We start from the raw sequence: 26222 nt of genomic DNA, 5'->3' as shown, positions 1-26222 counted from the left end.
CTGAATAAGCATACTTATGCATGAATGTGTGTATTTGGTTGCCAAAAAAATTTATATATAATATGATATATAAAAATTTTATATATATATATATATTATATATATATAAAATTTTTTGGCAACCAAATACACACATTCATGCATAAGTATGCTTATTCAGACAGATAAAAGCTCCTCCATGCGGATTTTATGGATTTGAATTTTCTAACTTTTTCCTTTAGGCTGCTTCTTACTAAATTACTAACTTAACCAGTCTTTTGGGTCTTTTTAAAATCACCCTGCTTAAAGTTCAGTCTCACAGCGCTAGCCCTTGGATTGATTCTCCTGATTAGATGTCTCAAAGATAATTATAATGGATTTCCCATTATTTATTGTCTCGGTACATTTACAGTACTTCCTGGGATTGATTCCTGTGGGTTCCTCAGACCTACATCAAATGTAGCTTCTCCTCTGCTTTTCTCCAGAATTAACTGTTCCATGGTTGATGGTACTGAGACATCATTACCCCAATGGCTAAACAACACCATTTATCTCTGGATAGCATAAGTTACCTTTTATAACTGTTCCAGTAGATTTTGTTGCAACCCTAAGATTTCTCAGCCTTCACTATATTCACTATCACTGTTCTGAAGCGCATACCAGCAGTATGTTTAAATTCTTAAGACTCCGGATTTTTATCCATATAGACTCTACCTTACATTCTCTCCATCTGGAAATTTTCTTTCTATAGAAAGCATGAAACACAAGAGTCAAAGTGTGTTGGTATGTTTCCCCCTGGAGCCTCAGCCCTGGAGTGGGAGATCAGTATTCCCACATTCTCAGATTTGCTGGTGAAACCTGATGACTGGAGCACTGCTCGTTCTGTCTGGACTTAGGCAACTCTCAGAAAATGCTAAGAAATTGAACCTAGCTGTGTGGGATCTGCTGGGTCCCACTTCAGGGACTGAAGAGAAGATTATTCTTTGATACCGCTCTTCCCTACTGGGGAAGAGAGGAAGTGTCACCAGATGCCATCATCTCCATCTTCACGAGGGAGTGAAAATGTTGCTAGACACCCATGCAGTGAAAAGAAAGCTGTTCTCCCTCTTAGACCCCACCTCTGGGAAGGGGGGGGGAGTTATGGTCCCTCTCCCAAAGAGCAGCAGGAAGAGTACACATCCAATTAACAGATCCAAGAGAAATTCACCCACTACAGAAGAGTGGGTGGGAGGCTTGTGACAGTGGAGGCCAGAACAGAGGGAGAAAAGCACCTTGTCTTCTTCTCCCCGACTCCCATCTGTCACAGCAAGCAGAGGGTGGGAAAGAATGCATGGGATGTCAGACAGTGTAGCAACACTTTCCACCTCAACTTCACTTCCTGATGGAATACTTTACCATTACTTCTCCAACTCTACAGGGTAATCTCTCTTTCTTATAGTTCATAGTAAACAAGTATGAGAGCCCATTGATTATTCTCATTCCACCGTGTTTCAGAAATGACAGTTATGTCCACATTCCACAATGAACCAATTTGTGCTTTTAAGCTTTTTGCAGTTGGTGCACAGTTTTGAGTTCTGGTAGGAAAAAAGTTTAGTAGAACAAATTAAAATCAAACAAAAAAGCCCACTATATCTTTTCTATATCTTATAACTAAAAGCATCTTCCGTAACTTGTTTCAAAGAAAAAAGAATCCTCCTCTGGTTTAAGACTAATCAAGCAAAATTTCAGGGCAATGAGGTTCTTTTGTGAGTGTTGGGGTGAGGAGTGACATCAAAATTCAGCCAAGATTTGAAACTCTGCAAACACTTATGAACATGCTTAACTTTATACCTGAGAGTAATCCCATTGCAGTCAAAGTGAATAAAGTTAAGCACATGCATAAATATTTGCAAGGATCAAGACCTTAACTGTTGAATTACCACCTTAAATCCCTGACTGAAACAATTAACTGTTGTGAATTGTGACAAAAGATTTCAGAGTAATTAAAAAAAGCAACAACGGAGGACAGGAGCTGGCAGCCAAAATAAAAAAGACGTATAACTCTTGTTGGGACTAAAATTACTCAATGTGTCATGAATGTCTAAAGGATCTATGGCCTTGTCCATACTAGACAATTGCACCATTACATCTTGCACCACTATTATTTAAATAGGGTAAGTTGCTATAGTGCAGTACATCCACACTAGTTATCCTGTTTCATGTGCAGGCAATATGCCTCCCCTCCATCCAACCCAGTCTCTCTCTCACATTCACTCTCTCACACACACACACACACACACACACTCTCCCCCAATACCATTGCCAAGCCTATGGATTGTTGTACCGACAGTACAATTCCAGGCACAGCTTCCTGGATTTCCCTGGACCAGATGCCTAAAGTTTATTTGCACCTGCTCACCTTTTTGTTTGCTCCTCAAATGGCTCTGTCTTGTGCGTGCACACACACACACACACACACACACACACACATATATGTTGTGAGGAGCAGGAGATATACCTTGCTATGCTCTCACTATAGCAGATGACATGATGAAAGGTCAAAAGTTTCTACTGTCAGACCATCTCTGGGCCTAGAGCGTACTATGGTAATCACTGTTGCCTTTGGGCAGAGGTGCTCAGTGAGGTACTGTAGGTATATTGATTTTATTCTTTTGATTCATTTATTCCATTGTTTTTACACTGCATTGTGTGTGCATGTGTGTAAATACATTTGCAAGCAGTGACTGCTGCATAAGACTTCCTTTCCCTCCTCTGTTTTTTTTCAGGTGAATTCCTGTGAAAAAAATTCATATTATAAAATATAAAAATAAAGTGATGTTTTCTATTTTATCTTTCTCTCTCATTCTTTGCTATTCTAGAGGCTGGGGTATATGGTGAGGTACAGGGAACGGACAGATCTGACACCATCCAAGAACCAACTTGACTCTATTCAGGCCTATACATAACTGGTAGGTGAGTGTCTTGAGAGGTGCAAGAGCCATTACTGTGACTGCATATACTGTGAGAAAGGCTAAAAGTACCAATGCATCCCCAAATGTCACCCTCTAGTGTCACAGTGCCATTGCAGACAGCAAACACTAGTGTAGCTGTTGAACCAGTCTAACTGGTTTTCTCAATATAGCTGCTACCTTTCAGTGACAGATCTGACAGCTTAGATTATAATGGTAGGCATGATTGAGGGGAAAGGTTAGGGACAGAAGAAATGCAGGGGGTAAGAGGGCTTGAGAGAGAGAGAGAGAGAGAGAGAGAAACAACAACAAAAAGCAAAAAATACCAAGGAAAACAATATGACCAGCTAAAATGAAATAAAGAAAAACAAACATTCATTCCTTCAACAGTCTGTTTTTAAAGATTACTGTTTATCATTCTTTTTCTAATTTTGCTAGACCTTTAACTTCTAACATCTGTGGCATTTCACTTCAAGAAGCTAACTGATAAACTTTATAGAGTCTTCTAATTAATTTTCCAGAATTAATTTCTTTTATTGCATAAGTTATCAGTTTTACACCTGATTATTCTAAATCACCGAGCAGCTTAAATTTTAAGAGCATTGTCCTCACTGGTTCACATGATGTAAGAGTTTGGTTATCACTTGTACAAGTTGGGCAACATTTTATTTTCATTCTATTAAATGTTTGTTAAAATAACATCATAAATCCTGACATTGAAAAATTGTGTAAAGCTTCCCTTGTCTTGCATAAGTATGTAAATGTGTGGGAAAGTTTTTGTTTTCTCACTTTTTATAGGCCACTGTATTCCTTGGAACTGCCTTCACTGCAAATTTGATTACGAGACTTAATATTGTGAAATGTTGACTATGATTTTCTTTTTTTTTTTTATCGGGAACCCCTAGACAATTACTGTATGTGTTACAGTTTACACCAAGGACAAAACAGCAGCACCAAAAGCAAGAAGGTTGGTTTGTGTGAATGGGGTGTTGGCAGGAGGGAGTTTCGCATATTTTCAGAGAGAGTACATATCAATATGGGCATCTTCCATTTCACAGACAGAGACTGAGTCCATCTCTTCCATTGTATCATTTCCTTCTTTTAAAAGGGCTTCACTTTGATATTCTTATTCCACAAGTAACCCCACTGAGTTCATTAGGACTGCTCTGAAGTGAGGCACTACTCAGTGTAAGTAAGGGTATCAGGATCTGGCTCTAAATGTTTACAGATAATTTAGTGCTCACATACACCTTGAGGAATTGAAGTCAGGCATTTACCCACAGCACTTGTGGCAGCAGTTCAATGTTACCCACACAACACTGACCTGCCAATCTACCTCAACCATGCTGTGAAAGGACCATGTATCATCCATTATATCCTGAAATGGTCTTAGTATTCGTCAGTCTGTGGGCCTGCCTTCTAGAAATTTGAATATAACCATCAAACTCATTTGAGTACACTGAACAACCACAAAAATAATACAGTCAGTTATTACAGACCACTGGTATATTCAAACCAGTGACCTAGTGAAAATCCATTCAGCCAACTACCTCCCTGCCTCCTTCCCTTTTGCTTACCTATCATTAGCCTCTACTTCAGGGAGCTGTAATGAGAATTAAGGAGTAGATTCTTTGGGAGACATGCTGAACTGACTCAGAGAAGACAGGGTTTGGTTAACATGAACACACCATTTCAGGAGTCAATTGGGTACTTGTAAGGAACTCATGCAGCTTGTGCTGGGCACGTTATCTTGTTCCATGATAGTACTATAACTGCTGAGCTATAATGTTAACGTTGAAATGATTCTGACTTTTAGTGTTCGTGGATCTTTTAAAAAGCACTCGGGGCAACCACAAGTGGGGGGAAAAAAATAAAGGAAAAACATCCCCCATCAACACCATTAATGGAATATGTTATCTCTGTGTTGCTTAGGGAATTTAGAAATCCAAAGGTCATGACTCACTCCCAGGTTCACTTCCTGTTTAGCAGTAGCTCAACCTTCTGCTACAAAGTCACCAAACTGGTCATTGTCAAGATTCTTAACTTTTCTACAGAGTGTTTTAAATAGGTAAATATAAAGTAGTAATTAAATCAATATTATGTAATATGTTTTTTTCATTTGTAATCTCAATTAAATTAATTAACTGACTCAGCCCTTGTTTAGTTTTTACACTTCCCTAATTAAGAAATGGAACACTGGGAGTAAATCCAGCTTTCCTATAGATGAAAGAAATTCAAGGAAACACTTACTAGAACCAAAAGTGTAATAAGCAAACTTTTCAGCTTTATGTTCCATGTACAGATTTATTTTTTAATTTAAATTCCCTCATTTGTTTATGTAAAATAAATCACAACACTTATGTATTCAAAATATTTCTTATACAATTTATAAAGGCCCATATGTTATTCTTTTTGGAAACTGAACGACTTTCTCCTGTTGTTTTATAAGATACATTTTTGCATGGAATACAATCAAACAAAACAAAAGCTAAAAAATTTATATTTCTTTCATGGCCTCAAATCAACACTTCCCATAGCTCATAATATTGGCTGATCTCTTCTTTGACGGGTACTTTATGGGAGATTTATGGAGATTTCTTGCCACATGTGGATGAATGTGAAATAATAAAGTTTCTTTCCAAAACTTTTTGGATTCAGTAGGAAAAGATGAGATACGAATGCATAATCTTTCCCATCTGGGAGATACCGTGGATTTCAGCGACACTTTGTAATGTACAATTGTTCTGGGAAACCAAGAAATCTTTTATAGTCCAATATGTAGTGTAAAAGGAAGCACTTGGAAAATATGAGCTAGAATGCTATCACAGTGAAAGGCTTAATCAGAGAGTTAGAAATAAAAACCTTCTTGTTTTGTATTGTTCTCAGATACAATAACAGAAAGGTAGCAGAGCCAAAATTGCATACATCCTTCATCTACTAATAAGTTTTTCCATGCAGAGCCATTATATTGTGAAAGAAAAATAAAAGTGTATTTTATTTTTCTGTGATATGATCAACTAAAGACGTGGGGTGAAACCTGGCCCCACTGAAGTCATTGGAAATGTCCACACTGACTTCAATGGGGCCAGGATGTCACCCACTGAATGGTATTTTGGGCCCTTTGAGCAACGGGTGTTCATGGGATAACATTTTTCCATTACATAAGACAGTAAAGACACTATTTTTAGGCTGAGGATAATCATACAACTGTGAAATCAGTTTTCTTCACTAAAAAATAAAACCCAGGGCAGTGAGTCTCAGAGTCTTGGTCAGCTGACTCGGCTTGCAGAGCTCAGACTGCTGAGAGGAATGGGCACAACTTCTGATCTCTAGGACATCTAGTTGGAATGTTAGAGTACTAGCACGCATCTGTTTACATTCAACAGAAGTAAAGTATAAGCACGACTGACGGTAAATTGCAGATTTTTATTTAACACTGTTTTTGGCAAAAGTGTTCTGATTTACTGTAGATATTTCACACTCAATATAATATATAAATTATATATACATGCTATCTATGCATTACTCACACAGTATTTAATATAGATGAGTTACATTTTTCCTTATTATGTGAGCATCTGCTGAAGTTATAAAGGGCACAGGGCCCATGATACTGGGAAGTCTACCCAGAGGAGAGTCCATCCAGACCACAGAGGTCTAATACACCACAAGGTTGTCTTTGTTGGGAGTCAAAAGCATTATAAATGAGGTACCTCCCAGGTTAAAAGCTCCAGGATTTTCTTTGCCTGTACTTGTAGCATGTCCAAGGAAGCATTATGTTCCTGATTCTGTTAAACTGGCCTAAAACTGGTATAAAAAAGAGTAGAGATTCAGGCCTCACACATACTGATGCCTTTGCAACTAATGAAACTCAGAATTCACTTCAATGGTTGATTCATTATTCCTATTAAGACTCTGATTTCTGCTAAATAATCCCTGAAGATGCCAAAACTATGTTGTATCTCCTCTCAAGCTCATAAGCACTTGGTACAAAGAATCTAGAGTTATGATGCAAGTTTTGATGTGAGACAGAGAAAAAGACTTGTTCCTATTACAATGTACAAGTATATGGTGAAAGGGTAATAAATGTTTTAATCACTTCAAAAGAACAAGGTGGGAGGAGAAAGCAGCGGCAGCTCTAGGCACCAGCAAAGCAAGCATGTGCTTGGGGCAGCCCATTTGCAGGGGCGGCAGCCAGGGGATCCAGCCTGGGAGCTGAAAACCAACAGGGAGCCCTGGGAGCTGTAGTTCCTGGGTTAGTTCCCTGCCTATAGAGCCAGCCCTGGAGCAGGGAAAGAACTACATTTCCCAGCATTCCCTTGGCCACTACCAACAGGAAAGAGGGGGAGGGAGTGAGAAAGCTGAGACCTCATGCTGCAGCCCGCTTTGAATGGAGAGCTGCACTGTGAGTAGGGATACCATATTTTAACATTCAAAAAATAGGACACTCCACGGGGAGGGAGGGTAGCCCCACCCTGCCCCCATCCACTCCCTCCGAATGCCCCCCATAGAAACCCCAACCCATCCAACCCCCCTGCTCCCTGTCCCCTGATCACCCCCTCCCAGGACCCCTGCCCCCCAACTTCCCCCCAGGATCCCACCCCCTATCTAAGCCCCACTGGTCCTTGTCCCCTGCTTGCCCCCTCCCGGGACCCCACCCCCTATCTAAGCCTCCCTTCTCCTTGTCCCCAACTGCCCCCTCCTGAGACCCCCCCCCCCAGGACCCTACCCCCTACCTGTCCCCTGACAAACCCCTGGGACTCCCATGTCTATCCAACTGCTGCCTGTCCCCTGACCGCCCCCCCCCCCGAACCCCTGACCCATCCAACCCCCCCTGCTCTCTGTCCCTTGACTGCCCCCCCCGGAACCCCCTACCCCTTCTCCAAACCCCCAGCCCCCTTACCGTGCCACTCAAACCAGTGTGTCTGACTTCGCGCAGCTCCAGACACGCTGCTGCATACATGCTGCCGTGCTCCCCTGCGGAGCCACAGATGCCCTCCCCCCCCCCCCCCCCAGCACCTGCCTTCCAGATTTGAACACCTCAAAATTCAGGAGTGCTCAAGCTGTTACTTCATTTCTCCCAAATCAAATATACTGATCCACTGTAACTTGCTGTAGAAAAAGTAGGATAAAATTGAGCAAGAAATGCTTCCCAGTGGTTATTAGGACTGGAATTGCTATTTTCAACAGCCATTGCCTTTTTGTTTGTTTGTTTGTTTAAAAGGAAGACAGTGATATTGCATTGGCAAATTCCCCATAGAAAGAAAGAGTGGAACAAAAGAATAATAAAGGCACTTCAACTTTTCCTCATTTATGTAGGGCAGTCTTATAATATGCATCCAGATATCCTCCAATCACACAAGCTGAAAATTGTTCCACTTTACTGCAGTTCTGTAACCATATGGGAACCAATCCTGTCTGTGTTCTGTGCACATCTAAAATTCCTGCCGAATGACCGGCCCCGGGAGCGAGTTACCAGTGACCCAGGGCTGCGGCGGAAGGAGGGCGCAGGTGGTGGTGGGGGGGGGGAGGGAGAGCCCAGGACTGGGGCGGCAGGAGGTGTGGGGGGGGGGGTAATGGGAGGCGTAGGGGGGAGCCCAGAGCTGGGGCGGCAAGGTGTGTGTGGGGGGGAGGGGCCAGGGCTGGGGCGGCAGGGGGTGTGTGTGCGGGGGAAGAGCCCAGGGCTGGGGCGGTGGGGGGGTGCACGTGGGGGGGGTGAACCCAGGGCTGGGGTAGCAGGGAGGCGCGGCAAGGAGCCCAGGGCTGGGACGGGGGGCAGCCAAAATTTTTTTTTGCTTGGGGTGGCAAAAAACATAGAGCCAGGCCTGGGAGAAAGAAAAGTATTGCTCAGGAAGACTAAAGAGTTTGCTGAGAAAAGTTTCCACTTACACCTTTTTTTAAAATTGGGTGGATCAAATACATATGGACTGATGTTTAAGTTTATCCTACCACTCAGTAATTAAGGTTGGACAAGTGGTTCCATTCCAGGGCTCCGTTCATCTCCACATAAAAGGCCAAGTATGGGAAGAGGTAGAGAAACTCATATTTTCCCCTATGTCCACAAGCGTGACCACAAAGTGGCCAGTATAGCCCTCAACTTAAATCAATACATATTTTATAAATCTTAACTACAGGTGTCAGTACCAGCACCACCTGTAATGTATATGTATTCACAAGCACCTTCTTTATTTTCCCACATTTAATATGTAATATCTATTCTAAGTAATAGCACTGATGGGAAAATCAGCACCCTCAATGGATCAGCTGTCTGTCTACTTTGGCATTTTATAGTAAATAATAATGAACATCTAAATCAATAGTTCTCAGCCCGCGAGCCGCTTACAGCCTAATTAGCACACAGCTCAGGGCCATACAGTACATATATTGTGTAGCTGTGGCCCACATAAACACCCAGAAAGGTACATATGCAGCCCACCATGCTAAATAGGTTGAGAACCACTGATCTAGAAGATCCTAAGGTATGTGTCCATTACCTGCAGTTTTAAGCTACAGAAATACAAATACAGTACTGTGCATGGCTAAAAGCAGAATATTTCCATTTCTTTTTTGCTCTCCTACAAGTTACAAAAGAGTCAAACAATAAATTGTTTTCTGGCTGAAATTTTGTCTATCTAGTTTTAAATAAACAGCACTTTTTAAAAATGTTTTTCCCACAGTCTCCTTATATCATAGTGTCATTCATTTATGTTAATTCATAATACATTAAGTACAAGATGTTCAAGTCCTAACACATGCTGCACTAGAGACTATAGTTCTTGGGCCAGTATTTTAAGAAGTGCCTGCCCCTGCAATACCCTTGCATAGACTGCTACTGGATCAACCCTGGATCATTACAACGTTTTTATTCACTGCCTCCTATTGTTTTCAAAGGGAATCAGCCTGAGTAAAAACCTCAGTGAAAACTAAGTAAAGGGCCTCAGAATTTGGCCCCCAGGGAAGATTAGCAATGGATCTGGTGAGCTGCCAGCACCTGGCACATTACTGAGCCACCCAGTTTTTGCTAAGGCTTTTCCCTGATAGGAAAGAATCAAACTCCTGCTGGCACTGTTGGTCCAATAAAAGATATTATCTCATCCACTTTGTCTCTGGATATTTAAAGTTTCAGAATTATATAACAGATTCTGTGACATGGTATTGAAAGACACAAAGTAACATAATTTTGCTGGGGAGACAGAAACAAATGGGATCTAGGATGGTTTTATCTGTAACAATGTACATGGATTTACTCCCAAAAATTAATTATATTTTCTCCACAAAAATAGGATTTGATAAATCTTCTGTCAAGTCTGAGTTGCCTGTAGCTACATAAAAGTAAAGCTGTAAAAAACGCCCAACCCCCTTGAAACTACTACAGAAACTCAAATTACAGTCCAGGGTGGAGGAGGAGAAGGGGCAGTCCTAATGGTTCCCAGACATATATTATGGCTCCAGGGTGAATAAATTTGGACATGGAAGGTAACTACTACAACTAGCTCATCTTTCACAACTGTGAGAAGGGCATTCACAGTTCAAAAGTACTTTTTTTATTTATGAAACAACTTTCTGCTGGATAAGGATACAGCACAGAGTTTACCCCAAACATTCCTTTCTACTTTTATGAGTTCATTTATGTGGAGGGCTATATATACTGAAATTATAAACGTATATAGCATAAAGGTTATCTTAAATACACTCAGACAGGTCTAGGGCTTTGTGGGGGATTAACTCTAATGGGAATGGAGCAAGTAAATCACTTGTGCATTGCTGGAAGAACAGATGCCTGGAAAATAGAAAGAGCAACAGCATTTTCACCCTGTGATTTTCTTACAGAAAAATTTCAGGTGGTTCCAAAAGGTTTCACAGCTAAAACACCATTGCTTACATGCTGAATCTATTTTCAGCACATAACAACCGTAACCACCCCCCCTCCCTCCATTTGCAGCGCAACTGCATATTCAAGTTTCAGCTTGCCATATTTATGTCTATAGTCACTCATACATAGTCTAGAGTTCCACATATATACAGTATGTATACAGATAATTTTGGCTGTGCATCTTTATACCTTTTTTCACATGAGTTAAATCAGTTGCCTCAAAGAAATGAGGTGAGACAGTGTACATCACAAGGGCTAGGCTGTACACATTTTAATTACGCCAAACTCTTTCAAAATAGACCTCTACCAGACGATATTGCTTCAGGTACAAACATTTCACACTTTGCTTCCCCTCCCCCACAGCACACACAGACAAATTGCCTTAAAAAAATCTCTTATTGTCATAGCCAGCTTTCAAACCCTGCGTCCTTTCAGAGTGGCTGCTGCTGAACATTTGCCTGAGAGCAACAGGGTAAGGTCACTCTGTCTGTGCTGTCTGAGTAGCCTGGTGTGCAGTCTTGAAAAGTTTGCAATCCCAAAGCGAGACTTCAGTTGCACTTAGGTAGCAGCACTGTTTTTAAACAATTCTGGTTTCTATTCAAACAGAAATCACCTTGATTTCAAACTGTCAACATTAATCACTGAGAATCGAATACTTTAAGTAACAGGAATATCGACCTGTCATGTAAATAACTTTTACATTTATAAATAGTTAAAATTATATTCCCTCTGAGTGTTGTTTTATATGAAGTGAGTCTACTAACATCCTTCTATGTCTGCACGTAGGTTTCCCGAAGATGTTGCACAGCTGAATAATAAACAGCATTCCCCTAAGTGATTATAAGAAATGAAATGGGAAGGGCAATGGAGACCTTTCAGGGCAATAATTTGACATCAATAGGAGTGAGTACATGAGAAAATCCAATTCTCTCATGAAAGGCAATATGGCCTAGACCAGTATGTCTCAATCCACTGGGTGAGACCCACAGGTGAATCTTACAGACTGCCCACTAGTCAGACCCCACAGTTAAGAGAAATCAAACCAAAAAACCCTCATTAAAATGCTGCAGGCTGTGAGACCCAGCAGAAGTGAAAGAAAGAGAAGCTCTGCTTCCCACTCCTTACCTTGCCCCCCACCTCTGCTCCCATCCCTTCTTCATCCTCCCCTCTCTCTTCCCCCCCCCCCGACTCACCCCTTTCTTCCAAAAACCTCTCCCCTGCCTGAATAGTCAGCTCTTTAAAAGGTGCCACTGAGCTCTGGGCTGGCAGATCCAGAACTAGCAAACCTCCATCAGTGGCTGAAAACAGTAAGATGTCAGTGGGGCATGCCAAGAAACTGTGGCTGTTTTCTGAGTCATGAGTAGTAAAGATTGAGAACTACAGGCTTAGTTGACTAAACCTGGAAGCCCATAGTTCTAATCTCATCTCTCACAATGTTTCACTCTCTAGTGAGGATGGCCCTACCCTTTTTCTTAAAATCCCTCACTGCTGTATTAACACTAATGCTCTTCCACTGGTTTCAGCAACAGTGTGGGCACTAGTGTAGACAGAGCATGCATTTTTACCATGATATTAACAAGGCCTGCTCAGAGCAGGGTCAGAGAACATGATGACAGAATGCCAGCAGCTAGTCCATACTAGGGAACTGCGTCAGTATTAGAGGAGATGTGGGAGAGGAAGAAAAAGGCCAACATAGATTTCGGCCAAGATTTTCAAAAGTGACATGTGAGTCTGGCACTTGTTTTCCTATACACAGTACTGCTCAAAATTAAATTCATTCACAAAGTTAAAATACACTCCATAACAAAGCGTTTCATCTGCTTGGAGTTTAAAATATCTATGTCCCTCCTAGAAAGACTACCATTATTATACTGCTTCTCTGTCATATTTTATCAAATACTTCCATATGCATTGCTATTGATAACTGCATAAAGTCAGAATTCAAGAGCTGGAGACAGCACACAAAGCGAGACTACCATGACAATGAGAGTAAAAAACTAAAGCTTTCTACTAAGTTTAGTCTGCAGCTTGTTAGACAGTAACTGCCAAAGCCTATTTTTACTCAGAACAGTCTTTACCAGAAGACATGGTTGTGGTGCTGTGTGTAACATTGTGAGGACCACATGATCATAGGCATATCACATAAGGAGTGAGAAAGGGACACAAATACTTCAGAAACGTACAAGAGATAAACTACTTGAGACCATATTAGCATTGTCTTCTTAAATTTATCATCACAAACCCTTTTTAATAATAAACATTTGCAACTGAAAGAAAGTATAATCGGTATCTTGATGCAATAAAATATAAATTAGGCTGAACAGGCATAATAAATATCACATGGTAGGAAATGGCATTTATTAAGCAATGAGACACAACAAGGAAGACAGCGATTGTGGGACACAACAAGAGATATAATTATGAGTCAAACTCTTAGGATCATATCTTCCCATGAGATTAGTGGAGTAGAACCATGATAAGCAATAGATAAGTCAATTTATCTGGGTTGACTGTTGAAATGTGGCTTCTTCTCATAATTCTGTACTTCATAAAAAAGATTTCGGAAGTCTACCCTGCACACACACGATGATATCCATACTAATGTCCATCAGGAAGTAGGTTTAACTGAATGGATGAGTTCGTTCTTAGCACAGAGCACCACTGATACACAATTTACTATCTTGACTGTGAAAATCAAGTTCATGCCTTGTGGTAAAGACCCACACCTGGATTAAATGGATTAAATGCTGATAAACAGCATCTACAAATCTGAAAACAATAATCATTTGGATGGTTGCACATGCAACTCATTTAATTCCCAAAAATTGGTATTATTACTATCCCAATGAGGTTGCTAACCTGCAAGGGAAATTACCTCAAACGGAATTGAGTTCCTGCACGCATGCACATACACACACAGGGCAGGGCAGTAACTCTTTAAGGCATCATTGTCAATGGATGAGTCAATGCCAATATCACAAAGCAAACATTAGTAATCAAGATTATCAGACTGATTGCAGACTCTCCCAGGATGATATTTCCTGTAAGACACCACAAAATCAGGAAACATTGTGAAATATGGTAACACTACTCCCACATTTCATTTCCAACGGCAAGAGAAAATAACTATCTCCACACCAATACTCAGAAATGCCCAAACACTATCCTCTGAGAATGAGGAACTCAAGAAACACAAACTAAATTATCACTGAAATATTCCCACCTCAATCAGAAGGCAAATATGGACAGCAGTCTGTCTGTGAGCTACTGTCAAACACCACAGGTTTGAGAGAATACCTTCAGGATATATGGAGAACAGTAACAGTGACTGATATCATCAATAATATAACAGTTTCTTGTTACATCTAGGGCAGAGGACACGAATGTCAGTAAATTACCTGCTGGTATACAATGAATTTAGTACACACTATGTTGTATGTGTGAAGTCAGAGGTGTTTTCCATGTGCAATGCTCGTCATTACTAATATACACACAGTGCTATTTTGCTTATGAAATGTGTGATTTCTCACCCAATTTGCATCCATGTTATAATAGACTTTAGAAATACCGATATATACAAACATTTTTAAAAAATCAAATCTAAAATATTTCTCAGCCATATAGGTAAATAAACTATCAACCAAAGATCCACCCATTGCCACAACTCCTCACAATCCCAACCAATTCTCACCCTTTCACTTGCCTCACACACTTAGGAATATTCCTCAACCATGCAGCATGGCTTTAACAGCCACACTAGAATATCCCTAGCATGGGAGATTGGAAAGCATGAAGAATTAGTAGGAAATAAAATACTTATACTCAGTGGCGGATTAATGATTTTGCCGCCCCGAGGCCCTGAAATAATTGCCGCCCCCGGCCCCATCTGAACTTGTTTTAGTTTTTTTACAAATTCGTTTGAACTAAAATGAATCTAAATATCATTAAAATAATTTAATATTTACAAGTTTTATTATAAATAAAATTACAAGTATAGCGGACCCTCGCTTGAACGCATGTCTGTATAGCGCCATTTCGCTTATAGCGCGGGACCACGCATGGATCCAAAACAGAGAACTGCTTAATTTCTTCCTTACAGTTATATTATTCACGTTTAGGATCCTCACAAGTATGTTTACTAAACGGCATCGTGCCATCATTGGTGGTTTCAACATGCGCTATGATTGGTAGAATCACGGCATCACTGCTGCTATTATAAATTTGCCACCCCTGCAAATTTGCCAACCTAGGCCTAGGCCTTCTCAGCCTAGGCGATAATATGCCACTGCTTATACTAGGTTACATGAGAGAGACAATCAAATGCTGCTTATCATCAAGGGTGTGATTTTTAAACATACATGCCCACCTCACTCTTCCTTATTGCTGTTACTGAAAGGCTGTATTTAAGGTGTATGCTTGTTGGAGGGAAGCTGGGCAGATGAGGAAGGCAGTCAATTTTTGTGCTGGAAGTTGCTGAAATTATCTGTTTTGGGGACTGAGCAAAATGTGAAGATGAGAATGGCAATCCACACTTTGATGAATCATTTGAAGAGAATACTCTCCTCAAATAAATGCAATTTTACAATCCATGGCCAACAGTCATGTTGCCTTATGGCCACTGTTATTCTCAGCTTCACATTTTATTCCAAAAACAGGAAATAAAAGCATTACATGGATGTTATGGTCATGGTAGGAAAAGAATATGGAATATGAAAATAAAAGTAGTAGACAAGCTTTCTTGCTTCATGTCTGGAAATTAGCAAGAATTTTCATCAAAAACAAGAGAGAAACTAATACACTTGATCATTAATAAAATAATCTGAAATGCTATTCAGTGTCACTATCAATTCAATGGCTTCTAATAAGTCCATCAGTGAAGTTTAAGTAACAAAAGGGAATATACTCAACAGCCCAAAATCTCTGATCATGACAATTCCCTTAACACAAACTACCTCTGCTTAGCTATGAGGACAAATGCATAAATGTTAAAACAACAATCTGTTAAACCCATGTGACTACTGCAGCCTCAGAACATATGAAAAATTGAATCCCAAAATGTGTATCTTGAACAGCCCCCTTGTATAATGTGGCAGTATAAGTAATCAAAAATGCATGCATATCAATCCAGAAAAAATAATTTCATATTTTTTTAGTTCCTTTAAGGTTCACAGAGCTTTACCCAGAATTCTGCTTCAAACATCTAATGTTGACTGTGAAAAGTCTGGAAAACTGTAGTAAATATGTACTGTCAAAAAAAGTTCCAGAACAGCTATATTTTGTATACTTTTCATTAAGCTGAATACAGAAGGATAAAAAGAAAATACAAATATTGGCATAGGTGATTTCAAGACTTAGTTGCTTGACCTTTTTGTAAGAAGCTTTTTGGCATCTAGGACTTGGCAGCATCCGTGAAGGCCAGGCCAGGACAAAGAGGAAGACAGGAAGCATAGAGCTGGCCATGTCTCCTTGGCAGCCAGCATTGCAACAGGGTGAACTACCACCTCGTTGCCAAACCAGAAACAGTGGGGGAAGCCCAGATAGTTGGCAATCACAAAGTACTGTATTGTACATCCTAAACTCCAAATGCCTGATAAACTTAAATGCTATGCCAGACCCTAATCTATTTAAACTTTTACTGTACTAGGGAACACTTCGTTTGTCCTTATTTGTGTGTTTCCTAAAGAAATGACGCAGCAGTAGCATGCTGAAAAATGTGCATGCTGAAAACTAGTTCTCATTACAGGGTTATGCTCTCAGGGTTTCCCTCGAAGCGCTATTAAAAGAGTGGTGGGCATTCCCCAATCACACTTTCATTTTCTGTCCCCAACTTTTCCCATCACTGGGAATGACAGCCTCTAAGCACACACATGATAACTTAGAATAATACCAATATAGCCAAATTAAGTCTCCTTCTTTAAAAATGTTTTAAACTTCTTACCACATTTTGGGCATGTTATGAAAACTGGATAACGCTCTCTATCACACACACCCACACCCACACCACCTTCTACAAACCTTAGAGGAAAACTCAGCTTTGAAAATTAAAACGTTTAAACCCTATAGCCATGATCTTTGAGTCCAGCTGAGCTGTGCCAAGTGTACGACCCAGGATAGGGTTAGGGGGCAAAGTTAGCTTTACATCTCACCTGTGGTTTTCTGATCCCTGAGACTGCAGGGGGCTGGTTCGGACTCTGGTGTAAGTGAGAGCAGCCTCAGGACTTCTTTATCTTACATTGTCCTGCAATGGCCTCCATACAGATGTTGTGGAAGGGCACAGTACACTTCAGTTATGCTTCCTAACATGCCCCGGCAAGCTTCTCTATGGCGGCTCTAGGCCATCTGGTGATTCTCCTACAGCAGGGAAAACCACAGCTGAATACTTAGGCCAGCTTTAGGGATTCTTTGTGCAGCCAATGTGGTGCAAAGCAGCTTTTTGGTCCAAGCATCTAGCCATAAGTCTTTTTATTAATCTTGCTGATGTGCAAAGCACAAGAACTGCTTTCCTTTCAATGAGCACACTACAATTTCTGAAAGTAATATTTTACAAATCTTTATCAGTTATCGATGGAGTCATCTGACAGCACTGTGATTACCGCAGGAAAAGTGTGTGTGTGACACTCAAACTTTTTGACCACGCCTGCACTATCACATAGAAACCTACTTAAAATACAATTAAAATGAACTACACTGCACTATTTTTAAATGAAAATCTCCCAAATTGCCTGGGTAAGCATTCACCCAGGCTCCCTAGGCTGGGGTGCCAAGTTTTCTTTATCTCTCACCAAGTTTAACTGTTCTGAATATATTCAAAAATATACATATGGTAAAGAAAACTCTTGAATCAAAAGCAGACCTTTTCTGGCTGGGACCATAGGTTATAAACAGTGAAGGCTACAAGTCAATGCCAAAATCTATTCTTATTTCCATTTAAAGTGAAAGTCTATTAAAAAGTTGCTGACATTTTACTCCTATGACATTTCTGTTTGGCTTACTCCATACCTACACTCTCAAAAATTAATCTTAGTAACAAATATGGCTCTAATTATTGGATTTGCACTCTACAAACGAATAGGCTCCCTTTTATCTTTCTAAATAGCCATATAATTTTGATGGGGTTTCTTTCATTGGGGTTTTTTTGTTTGTTTGTTTTTGACAGGTAGAGAAAGGAGAAGGCATACAACAAGTCAGCTAAAAGTACAAACTGCATGTTTAAGAATCTCATCACCAAAGTAATTATCACTTCCAGAACGAGAGTCATGGAATGTCTGTTATGTCGAGGACAGACAAGTAGTTGTTTTGAATTCCTACAAGGACTGAGTGCGTGGGATTCTGTCTAAAACTATGCTCCTTTCCCCCACAGATGATATTTATAGCATGGCGGGTAATGGTGGTAGAGACTGCATTTTCCTCAGAATCAGCCCCCAGCTTATGTCATCAGAACCTTACTTTGTGATGTCTACTCACTATATTCGTGAGTTGCTCTTCTACTAGTTTTAGAAATGTAGTAACTATTTTCTGGACTTACTGAATTTTATACAGATGATAGCAAATAAATCAACACAATTTTTAAAAATAAATTTATTCCTGTGAAAATCAGGGATGGACAAATCTGTTCAGAGAAAATAAGGGCCCCTCCATGAACCTTCCCCCCTTCTGTTTAGAACCAAACCTTAGAGTTTCTGAAAGATTCTGATAACTTTATTTCATGTGTGTGCTTTTTTTACTGTAGCTCTATCCTTAAACCCTTCCTGAAAACCTATTTCTTCAGTGACGGCCGTAAGTGTCATTGATAGCCACTTATATCTTTATCTTCTTTATTTGAAGTTTAAAATAAAAAAGCTTTAACCAAACAAACAAAATGTGCACATAACTGAACTGAATAACCACATGATGATACTTCATCTATCTTCACCTTCCCCTCTGCGTAAAGTTTGTCACGTTCAGTTTTGTGAAAAGTGTAGATTGTAAACTCTTAGAGGGCAGAGGACATGTTATTCTGTGTTGGCTGGGAAGCACTTGGCATACTTTTGGGTGCTCTTAAAAAAATTATCAACACCAGACAACAACTGGGACCAGAGATTGAAATGCCAGTCACATCATAGAGCAGACAATCTAGTGATTTCTAGTCCAATTTTCAAGACTAAATAGGTTTAAATATGCTTCAGATAAGTATACAATCTTTCTATACTTCTGTGCCTGCAAATGGAACTAAATATTTGCACCTCTGGAAGTATACTATAATTAGGGAAAGTGTCAACTTACTCAATGCAATGACAGAATTAATAATTTTGCTTTGTTTAGGACCAGACTGTGGAGCTCTTACTCACCGAAATAGTTCCTTGAATAAGTGCACACAAACGTGAATGAAAATCTGTCCCTTAGGTGCCTTTCTAAGTCATATTACAGATGCTAGTTCCCAAAAAATGCTTAAAAGAAACAATAGGTTATATTAATATATACAGCATTGAATTTTTTAATATACCTTCTTATATTCCAAACAATTGACTGATTTTATTATGAAATTTCTACATCCCCCAGCATTTTGAAATTTGCAGATCTGGATCTTTGTCTGCCTTAGTGTGGCTAAAGACGAGTAAAGCTTTAGATAAGAAATGATTTTTTCTTTTACTCTGTACGGATAATTATCACAGCTATCACACTATTATTGTAATTACATCCGTAAGAACTGTTGTTTCAAAATTGTTCTTTGTATCACCATTATGCAATGTGGGAACGTTTCTCTTTTCTAATGATCACCAACACAAGTGTCTTTTTGTAGCTGTATAAGTGATTTCACCTCCTTCTATTAATATCCTGTTACTTGCTTTGGACAACCAAAGGAGACAGTCACTAATGAATATATATAAATGAAGGCTTTTAGTGAAGCCAGGTCTAAGGCATTTTGAAAAAGGAATTCACACTTCCCCTTTATGGCAGATTTTCAATGTACTTTTCTAAATGATAGCCCCAAAAAATACCTCAAATCTGTGTTTCATAAACTGTACTCTAAGCGAAGTAGCAATAAAGTTTATTACAGACCTAAAGTATCTGCATAAACCCATTTAATTGAAAAGTGGGTGGAGAAGGCTGCCAAATTAAATGTTTACATTAGCACAGCTGTATTGTAAAAACATTCTGCCCCCTGCGCTTTGTAATTATAAGATATTTCTGGACTGTGTATCTCTGCAAAGTTTATCTCTACTGCCAAGAGTGTTTTGGCACAGAGTGTCTGCAATTTTTGGCAGCCAGAGTGCTCTCAGCGCAGGCAGTATCTAAAATGGCTGCCAAACAGTTATCCTGAAATGTCGTCGACCTAGTGTCGTCCTGTGTGAAGGGCAAAAGCCAAAGCTGGTTTTAAAACAGTCTGATTGTTTTAAATGAGGCAAAGAGCTTGGTTTCCACATAAACACAGGAGCTGGCACCACAAATTTGTTGTGTCATGTTCATAAAAAATTCTGGAGAATGATAGTGAGAGGGAAGGAATACTGACTGCTGGGGATCTCCAGTAAATGGGAGGGGGGAAGTGGGCGGAGGGATCTTTAAGAAAAGCTTCATTTTATTGTTTTAAATTATGCATAAATCTTAATGCTTTTTTTCCCCTGTGCCAAGAACATAGTAAGATCTTTACAACAGATATTGTGTGTACTGATGGCAAGACAACAATGAAGCCAAAATCTCCCAACTTACAGCTGCATAAGATAGTTTTTGTCATTGAATTTACTCACCCTCTCTCAGAGAAAATCTTTCTCTTCCATACAACTACCAAAGCTTACAAAAGCAAGGGAAGAGGATACGTTCCATGCTTTCAAGCCTTTGATACACGACATGAAATTAATTTGACTTAGAACATGATATCCACATACTGTCCTTGTTTTGGATTTTCTACAAACTTTCACATCAATATATTTTATTTTTAACAACTATTCAATCTTAACTATCATATCTTGCATAATTAATTCAACAGATTTCCCTCTTTTACTATGTTCAGGTTGAGACATATACGGGGCCCAGTTTACTATCCTGTAATCATAACTGGTACTGACTGTAGCACCGCAATTCTATGCTTCAGCTGAATCCTACATTCTTGCAATCACTGAGCACTTCCTCAGAGGTGTAGAACTAATCTGGTCATTTTGGATACTCCTAGGTGGAATTTGAACATATCACCATGTTTATTTTAAAATTTGCCTTCAATTTCCTTTATAATAATGTGATTATACAGTTCAAGTAAAAGTACTCCATGGTAATTTCACTTCAAATTAAAAAGAATATGGGAAATACCCATACAAGAAGTTATCCCTTTAAAAAAGGATTCTCAAACTTGTTCATAGGGTGGACCACAGCTTAATAGAGAGATTGTCTTGGTTACCTCTCCTGTCAGTCTTAATCATATAACATACCTGTGGCAACTATAATAATTGCTTACATAGAAAAGGAATATCTGGGAAGTATTTAATGTAGTTTAGCTGTATTTTGTGATTTAGCAGATGGAATATGGGGCACAGCTTTATGACAGCTCTTCCCGGACCACCAGTAAATAATCCAGGAAGCACCAGTTGTGTATGGTCTACGGTTTGACAAGTGCTGTGTTTGTTGATATCAGTTTAAATCTTACTGATACAACAACTACCCATGCTTCCTTCCTAATTTATCAATCAAAATACTGATGCATTTCACTGTGATAATTTTGTCCATTCAACTGTCTTCTACGTTTTAGGGACTTTCGTCCTCTGTTTACTTTGTAATCAGGCTAGCTCAGTGGTTTGAGCATTGGCCTGCTAAACCCAGGATTGTGAGTTCAATCCTTGAGGGGGTCATTTAGGGAACTGGGGTAAAAATCTGTCTGAGGATTGGTCTTGCTTTGAGCAGGGGGTTGGACTAGATGACCTCCTGAGGTCCCTTCCAACCCTGATATTCTATGATCTCACTATGATCTATGATCTCACACAGCCATGCAATGTCAATGTCCTTGTAAATTACTCTGAGCTAGGGTTAAGATTCCAAAGAGTATAGGAAAGTTATCTGCATTCTATTCCAATTAGTATAATTCCACCAACATTAATAAGTGCACTTTATAACTCCTCCCCAACAAAAAATGACCAAAACAACCAATCAGATTTTATGTTCAAAAGGTTCTTATCAGTCAGGTCTGAGCAGTGACTGTTATTTTTCTATCCTTTTCCACATAATCTGCATGCAATGATAACACTGCTCTACAGCCAAAATGCTTCTGAAATAAATGTAGTCAAACTTTACTAATTCTGGGTCACTGAGAACAAAAATGATGCTTAAAATTGTTGATTGGCTCTAGTTTTCAAGATATGCGATTGGGTCAGTATATATGACCCTTGACTTGGGAATGGCGGAGGATAAGTGAGTTATAAAGGGAAGGGATCGCAATTTAAACCAGAAATGACTAAAATACATCTTTGACTGGATCTATGAATAAATCTTTGACTGGGTTTGGACAGTACTTGCTTTTTAGGCAAAACAATGAATGATGCAATCTGAAGCTGGTATTGCGTCATATGATATGAATTGCATCATGTTATTCCTAGAAGTCATGGATGATGCAATCATAACGAAGCTTACATCACTCTGCTGAACAAATTGCCCTGTATCAGCTCTAGAAATCATACAGTGTCTTGCTCTCTTATTTGTCAGTGTTTGATTTTGCAAAGGGACACATTTCTGTTTAGCCAAAGTGAGCAGAGATGCCTCGCACTTGTGTGAACAGTGCAGATAACTTCTGCTATGTTTGTGGTGAAGTGACTTTTGCATCACAAAAGCACAATATAACCGCTATAGTTAAGAAAGCCTATCACCTTTCTTTTGGCTGCAAAATTGGAGATCAGGACAAGAGGTGGGCCCCACACATATGCTGCAACACTTGTGCAACAAATCTTTGCCAGTGGTGGAACAGGAAAAGGAAATCACTGCCTTTTGCAGTGCCAATGATTTGGAGACAGCCAACAGATCATACCAGCAATTGTTACTTCTGCATGGTGCCTCCAGTTGGGAAAGGTGTGTCAAAGAAGAAAAAGTGGACTGTGCATTATCCAAACATTCCATCAGCTATACGCCCAGTACCCCACGGAGAAGGACTGCCGGTTCCTGATGCACCAGAATCATTCTCACTTGAGTCAGACGAGGAAGAGAATGGAACTTCTGGTCCTGAACCATCAATGTCACAGGACCCACATTTTCTCCCATCCTCCTCCTCTGAACCACACCTCATAACATAAGGTGAACTGAATGACCTTGTCAGGGATTTGGAACTACCCAAGAGTAAGGCAGAACTGTTGGGCTCCAGACTACAGCAGTGCAATCTCCTGGCAGGTGATGTTAGGGTTTCCATGTTCCGTGACCGTCAAAAGGATCTTGTCCCATTCTTCTTCATGGAAGGTGATCTTGTAGCCTGCAACAACATCGATGGTGTGATGGCAGCCCTCAACATGGTTCACGATCCAGATGAGTGGACTGTTCATTGATTCATCGAAGACGAGTCTTAAAGCTGTTTTACTGCATAATGGCAATGTTTTGCCATCAATTCCAGTTGGTCATGCAGTCCATATGAAGGAAACCTATGACAACATGAAACAACTTTTGAGGTGCATAAACTATGACCAACATCAGTGGCAGCTTTGTGGCGATTTGAAGGTTGTTGCTCTCTTGCTTGGTCTGCAGACTGGATACACAAAGTACTGCTGTTTTCTCTGCGAATGGGATAATCGTGCAAGAGATTCCCACTACATCCAGAAAGATTGGCCACTCCGACAGTCATTGGAGCCTGGGAGGAAAAGTGTTCAGCATCCACCACTTGTTGAATCAAGGAAGATTTTGTTACCACCCTTACATATCAAGCTGGGTCTGATGAAGAACTTTGTCAAGGCCATTGACAAAACACAAGCAGCTTTCAAGTACCTCCGTGGAAAATTTCCAAGGTTAAGTGAAGCTAAGATAAAGGAAGGTGTCTTTGTTGGTCCTCAGATTCGTGAACTTCTTCGAGATGATGCATTTGACCATGCACTGCGTGGCAAGGAAAAGACGGCATGGAAAGCCTTCCAGTTAGTGGTAATAAATTTTCTCGGAAACAACAAGGCAGACAACTACAGGTTGTTGGTGGAAAACCTCCTCAAGGCATACAAAAGCCTTGGTTGCAACATGTCACTAAAGATACATTTTTTGCACTCTCATCTAGATTTTTTTCCACCGAACTGCGGAGCAGTGAGCGACGAGCATGGCGAGCGATTTCACCAGGACATTGCAACAATGGAGAAACGCTATCAGGGCAAATGGAGCCCATCAATGCTTGCAGACTATTGCTGGACAGTGACAAGAGATGCTCCATTTAATGAACACAAGAGACAAGCCAAGAAGCGCCGAGTAGACACTGAATAGGACTAAACTATGTACATCATAGTTTTTTGCCTTTTGTTTCATAATAAATTTTATTTATATAACCCTTTTGCTGATTTTTAAAGTGTTACATAAACAGGACAGGTGAAATATTATCATGTAAAGCAACCATAAACACATGAAAAGACCTAGGTTTACAATTTATGGTTAAAACTCTACTATCTACACAATATACATAGACATAAAATGTAAAAACTTAAATATCTTTGAAACAGTAGCCAATCAGTTGTTTTAATTGTCATATTTGAATTCAGCACATCAAAATACATAATAAAAAGCACATTTTATCTCTGAAGCAGACGACTTCTCAAAAATTGTAGACCAGTGTAATTATTAAACCATCTGACTGTAAACATTAAAAGAATAAAGAGATCAAAATTCCATACATAAGTGCTTTGTCTTCTTTTTTATTATTACAGGTGTGTGAGTGAATTTAGTTCTCACCAAAGCAAGAGATCATTGTGAACAACTTGAGGTAGGCCACAGAGCAGGGAGGCAGTCTGCAAACTCAATCTATGTCCTCACAATGTCTCCCCCTCCTTCTTCCACAAACAGTTCTGCCAATGTACATCATTCCCATATCTGCAACATCCCACATTTCCTAGGCCATTATCTCCTTTGTGTATAATCTACCAGTTGTGGTTTTGTGATGTGCACAAAGGGAGAGGAGGATGAGACCAAATTCATTTTGCTGATGGAACTCCACCAATGATGAACTGCGTCAGTGCAGCTAATGGAAAAGCAAATGGCTGTAACATTTGTTAACACTGTGCTGAACATAAACAATAGTTCAGGACAGTGATGCATCATATAAATAAGGAAGAGAAGTACTTAGAAAACTACCACCCCCGTCTGCCCCTACAAACATTTTTTACACTGTGAGAGGAACTTATTCTTCAGAACTTCTGGGTCACATCTCGTGAGTGAGACAATCCAACTGCATCCTTTTACCATTACATATTTTTGTACAAAAAGCAGGCCTTTGTCTCTCTGCCCTCCCCTATCCACAGAACATGAAGGCAAGCATTACCCTGTGAATGTGATATCACTCTCTTACCTCCAAACTGTGTGCAAGTTTTGAAGGCAAATCTCTACCAGATTTGCTTTCTCTCTTCCTCTGATATATATTAACAAGGCACTTGCGAAGTCACAACACCAGACAAACACAGAACATGCAGCTATTCAGTACAGAAACAGCAAAATGTCCTAGGTATTGGCAGTTTCAAACTTCCTCTTTTCCCCGTACACAGATACATGGGAAGGAATATTAAGTTGCAGGATGGTAAAGGGGGTCTCCATTTTCACCTATTTATTAAGGTCTAAATGGGCCCTGGCAATACTTTAAACCAGTTAATCATAACCTCAAGTTCAGCTGCCAGAAATGGCCAGCCTGAGTGTACTAATCCCTATGCAGCTCCGACTGTAAACCAGCCTTTCATTGAGGTAAAGAAAGAGCCATGTTCACATATGATCCAAGTCTCAAGAGCTTACAGGCAATAAGCAACTGAGATACAAACCTCCAACATCTTTCTCTGCAGAAAGCTTTGGCCTCAAAAAATAAAATAAACTAATTTGAACTTCCCCCTCGGTTAAAATAATTACAAAATGTTATTAGTCATTTGCAGATGACGAGGTGGCTTTGCCTGATGTTACATTAATGAACTCTTTAGAGCTCTGGGGAACTAGATTTTGTGTAGCAATTCTGTTTGTGCATTTATAAAAGGTATTTTCCCCTTTGGTTCACATTTCCATTGGTAAATATCAGTCTCCCACTTGGATTTCTGAAGTACTCAGAGGAAAGCAGAGAGGAGCTAAAGTCATTTTTACTGACATTCATTGATTCCCTGTGTTCTTTTCCTTTTGCCTAGAACTGTTAATTCAGGAAAATCAAAGGATTTCTACCTTCTACCAGGGGCATCACTACAGATGTTTCAACTTCATAGAAATGTCATAAGTAAGACCTCTTCCTACCCTACACACATCAGCACATAAATAAAACTCCA

General features: G+C 39.8%; 1 protein-coding gene across 13 annotated transcripts in view; it reads right to left on the bottom strand.

Annotated features, from left to right (window-relative positions):
• NFIB (nuclear factor I B) overlaps window positions 1–26222 on the bottom strand; it is a 225275-nt gene that overhangs the window by 94031 nt on the left and 105022 nt on the right. Inside the window, exon 3 of one of the 13 annotated variants that reach the window (XM_034773069.1) lies at window positions 6425–6734. The exons of the other annotated variants lie outside the window; for them this stretch is intronic. Coding sequence (XP_034628960.1) covers window positions 6649–6734 — 86 coding nt within the window. The 3' untranslated portion in view covers window positions 6425–6648. Of the gene's footprint in view, window positions 1–6424; window positions 6735–26222 lie in introns of those variants that run through there. 13 annotated transcript variants of the gene reach the window in all.

Source organism: Trachemys scripta, chromosome 6 (assembly GCF_013100865.1).
Source record: "Trachemys scripta elegans isolate TJP31775 chromosome 6, CAS_Tse_1.0, whole genome shotgun sequence".
Taxonomy (NCBI): domain Eukaryota; kingdom Metazoa; phylum Chordata; order Testudines; family Emydidae; genus Trachemys; species Trachemys scripta.
This window is presented reverse-complemented; position numbering and strand designations above follow the sequence as displayed.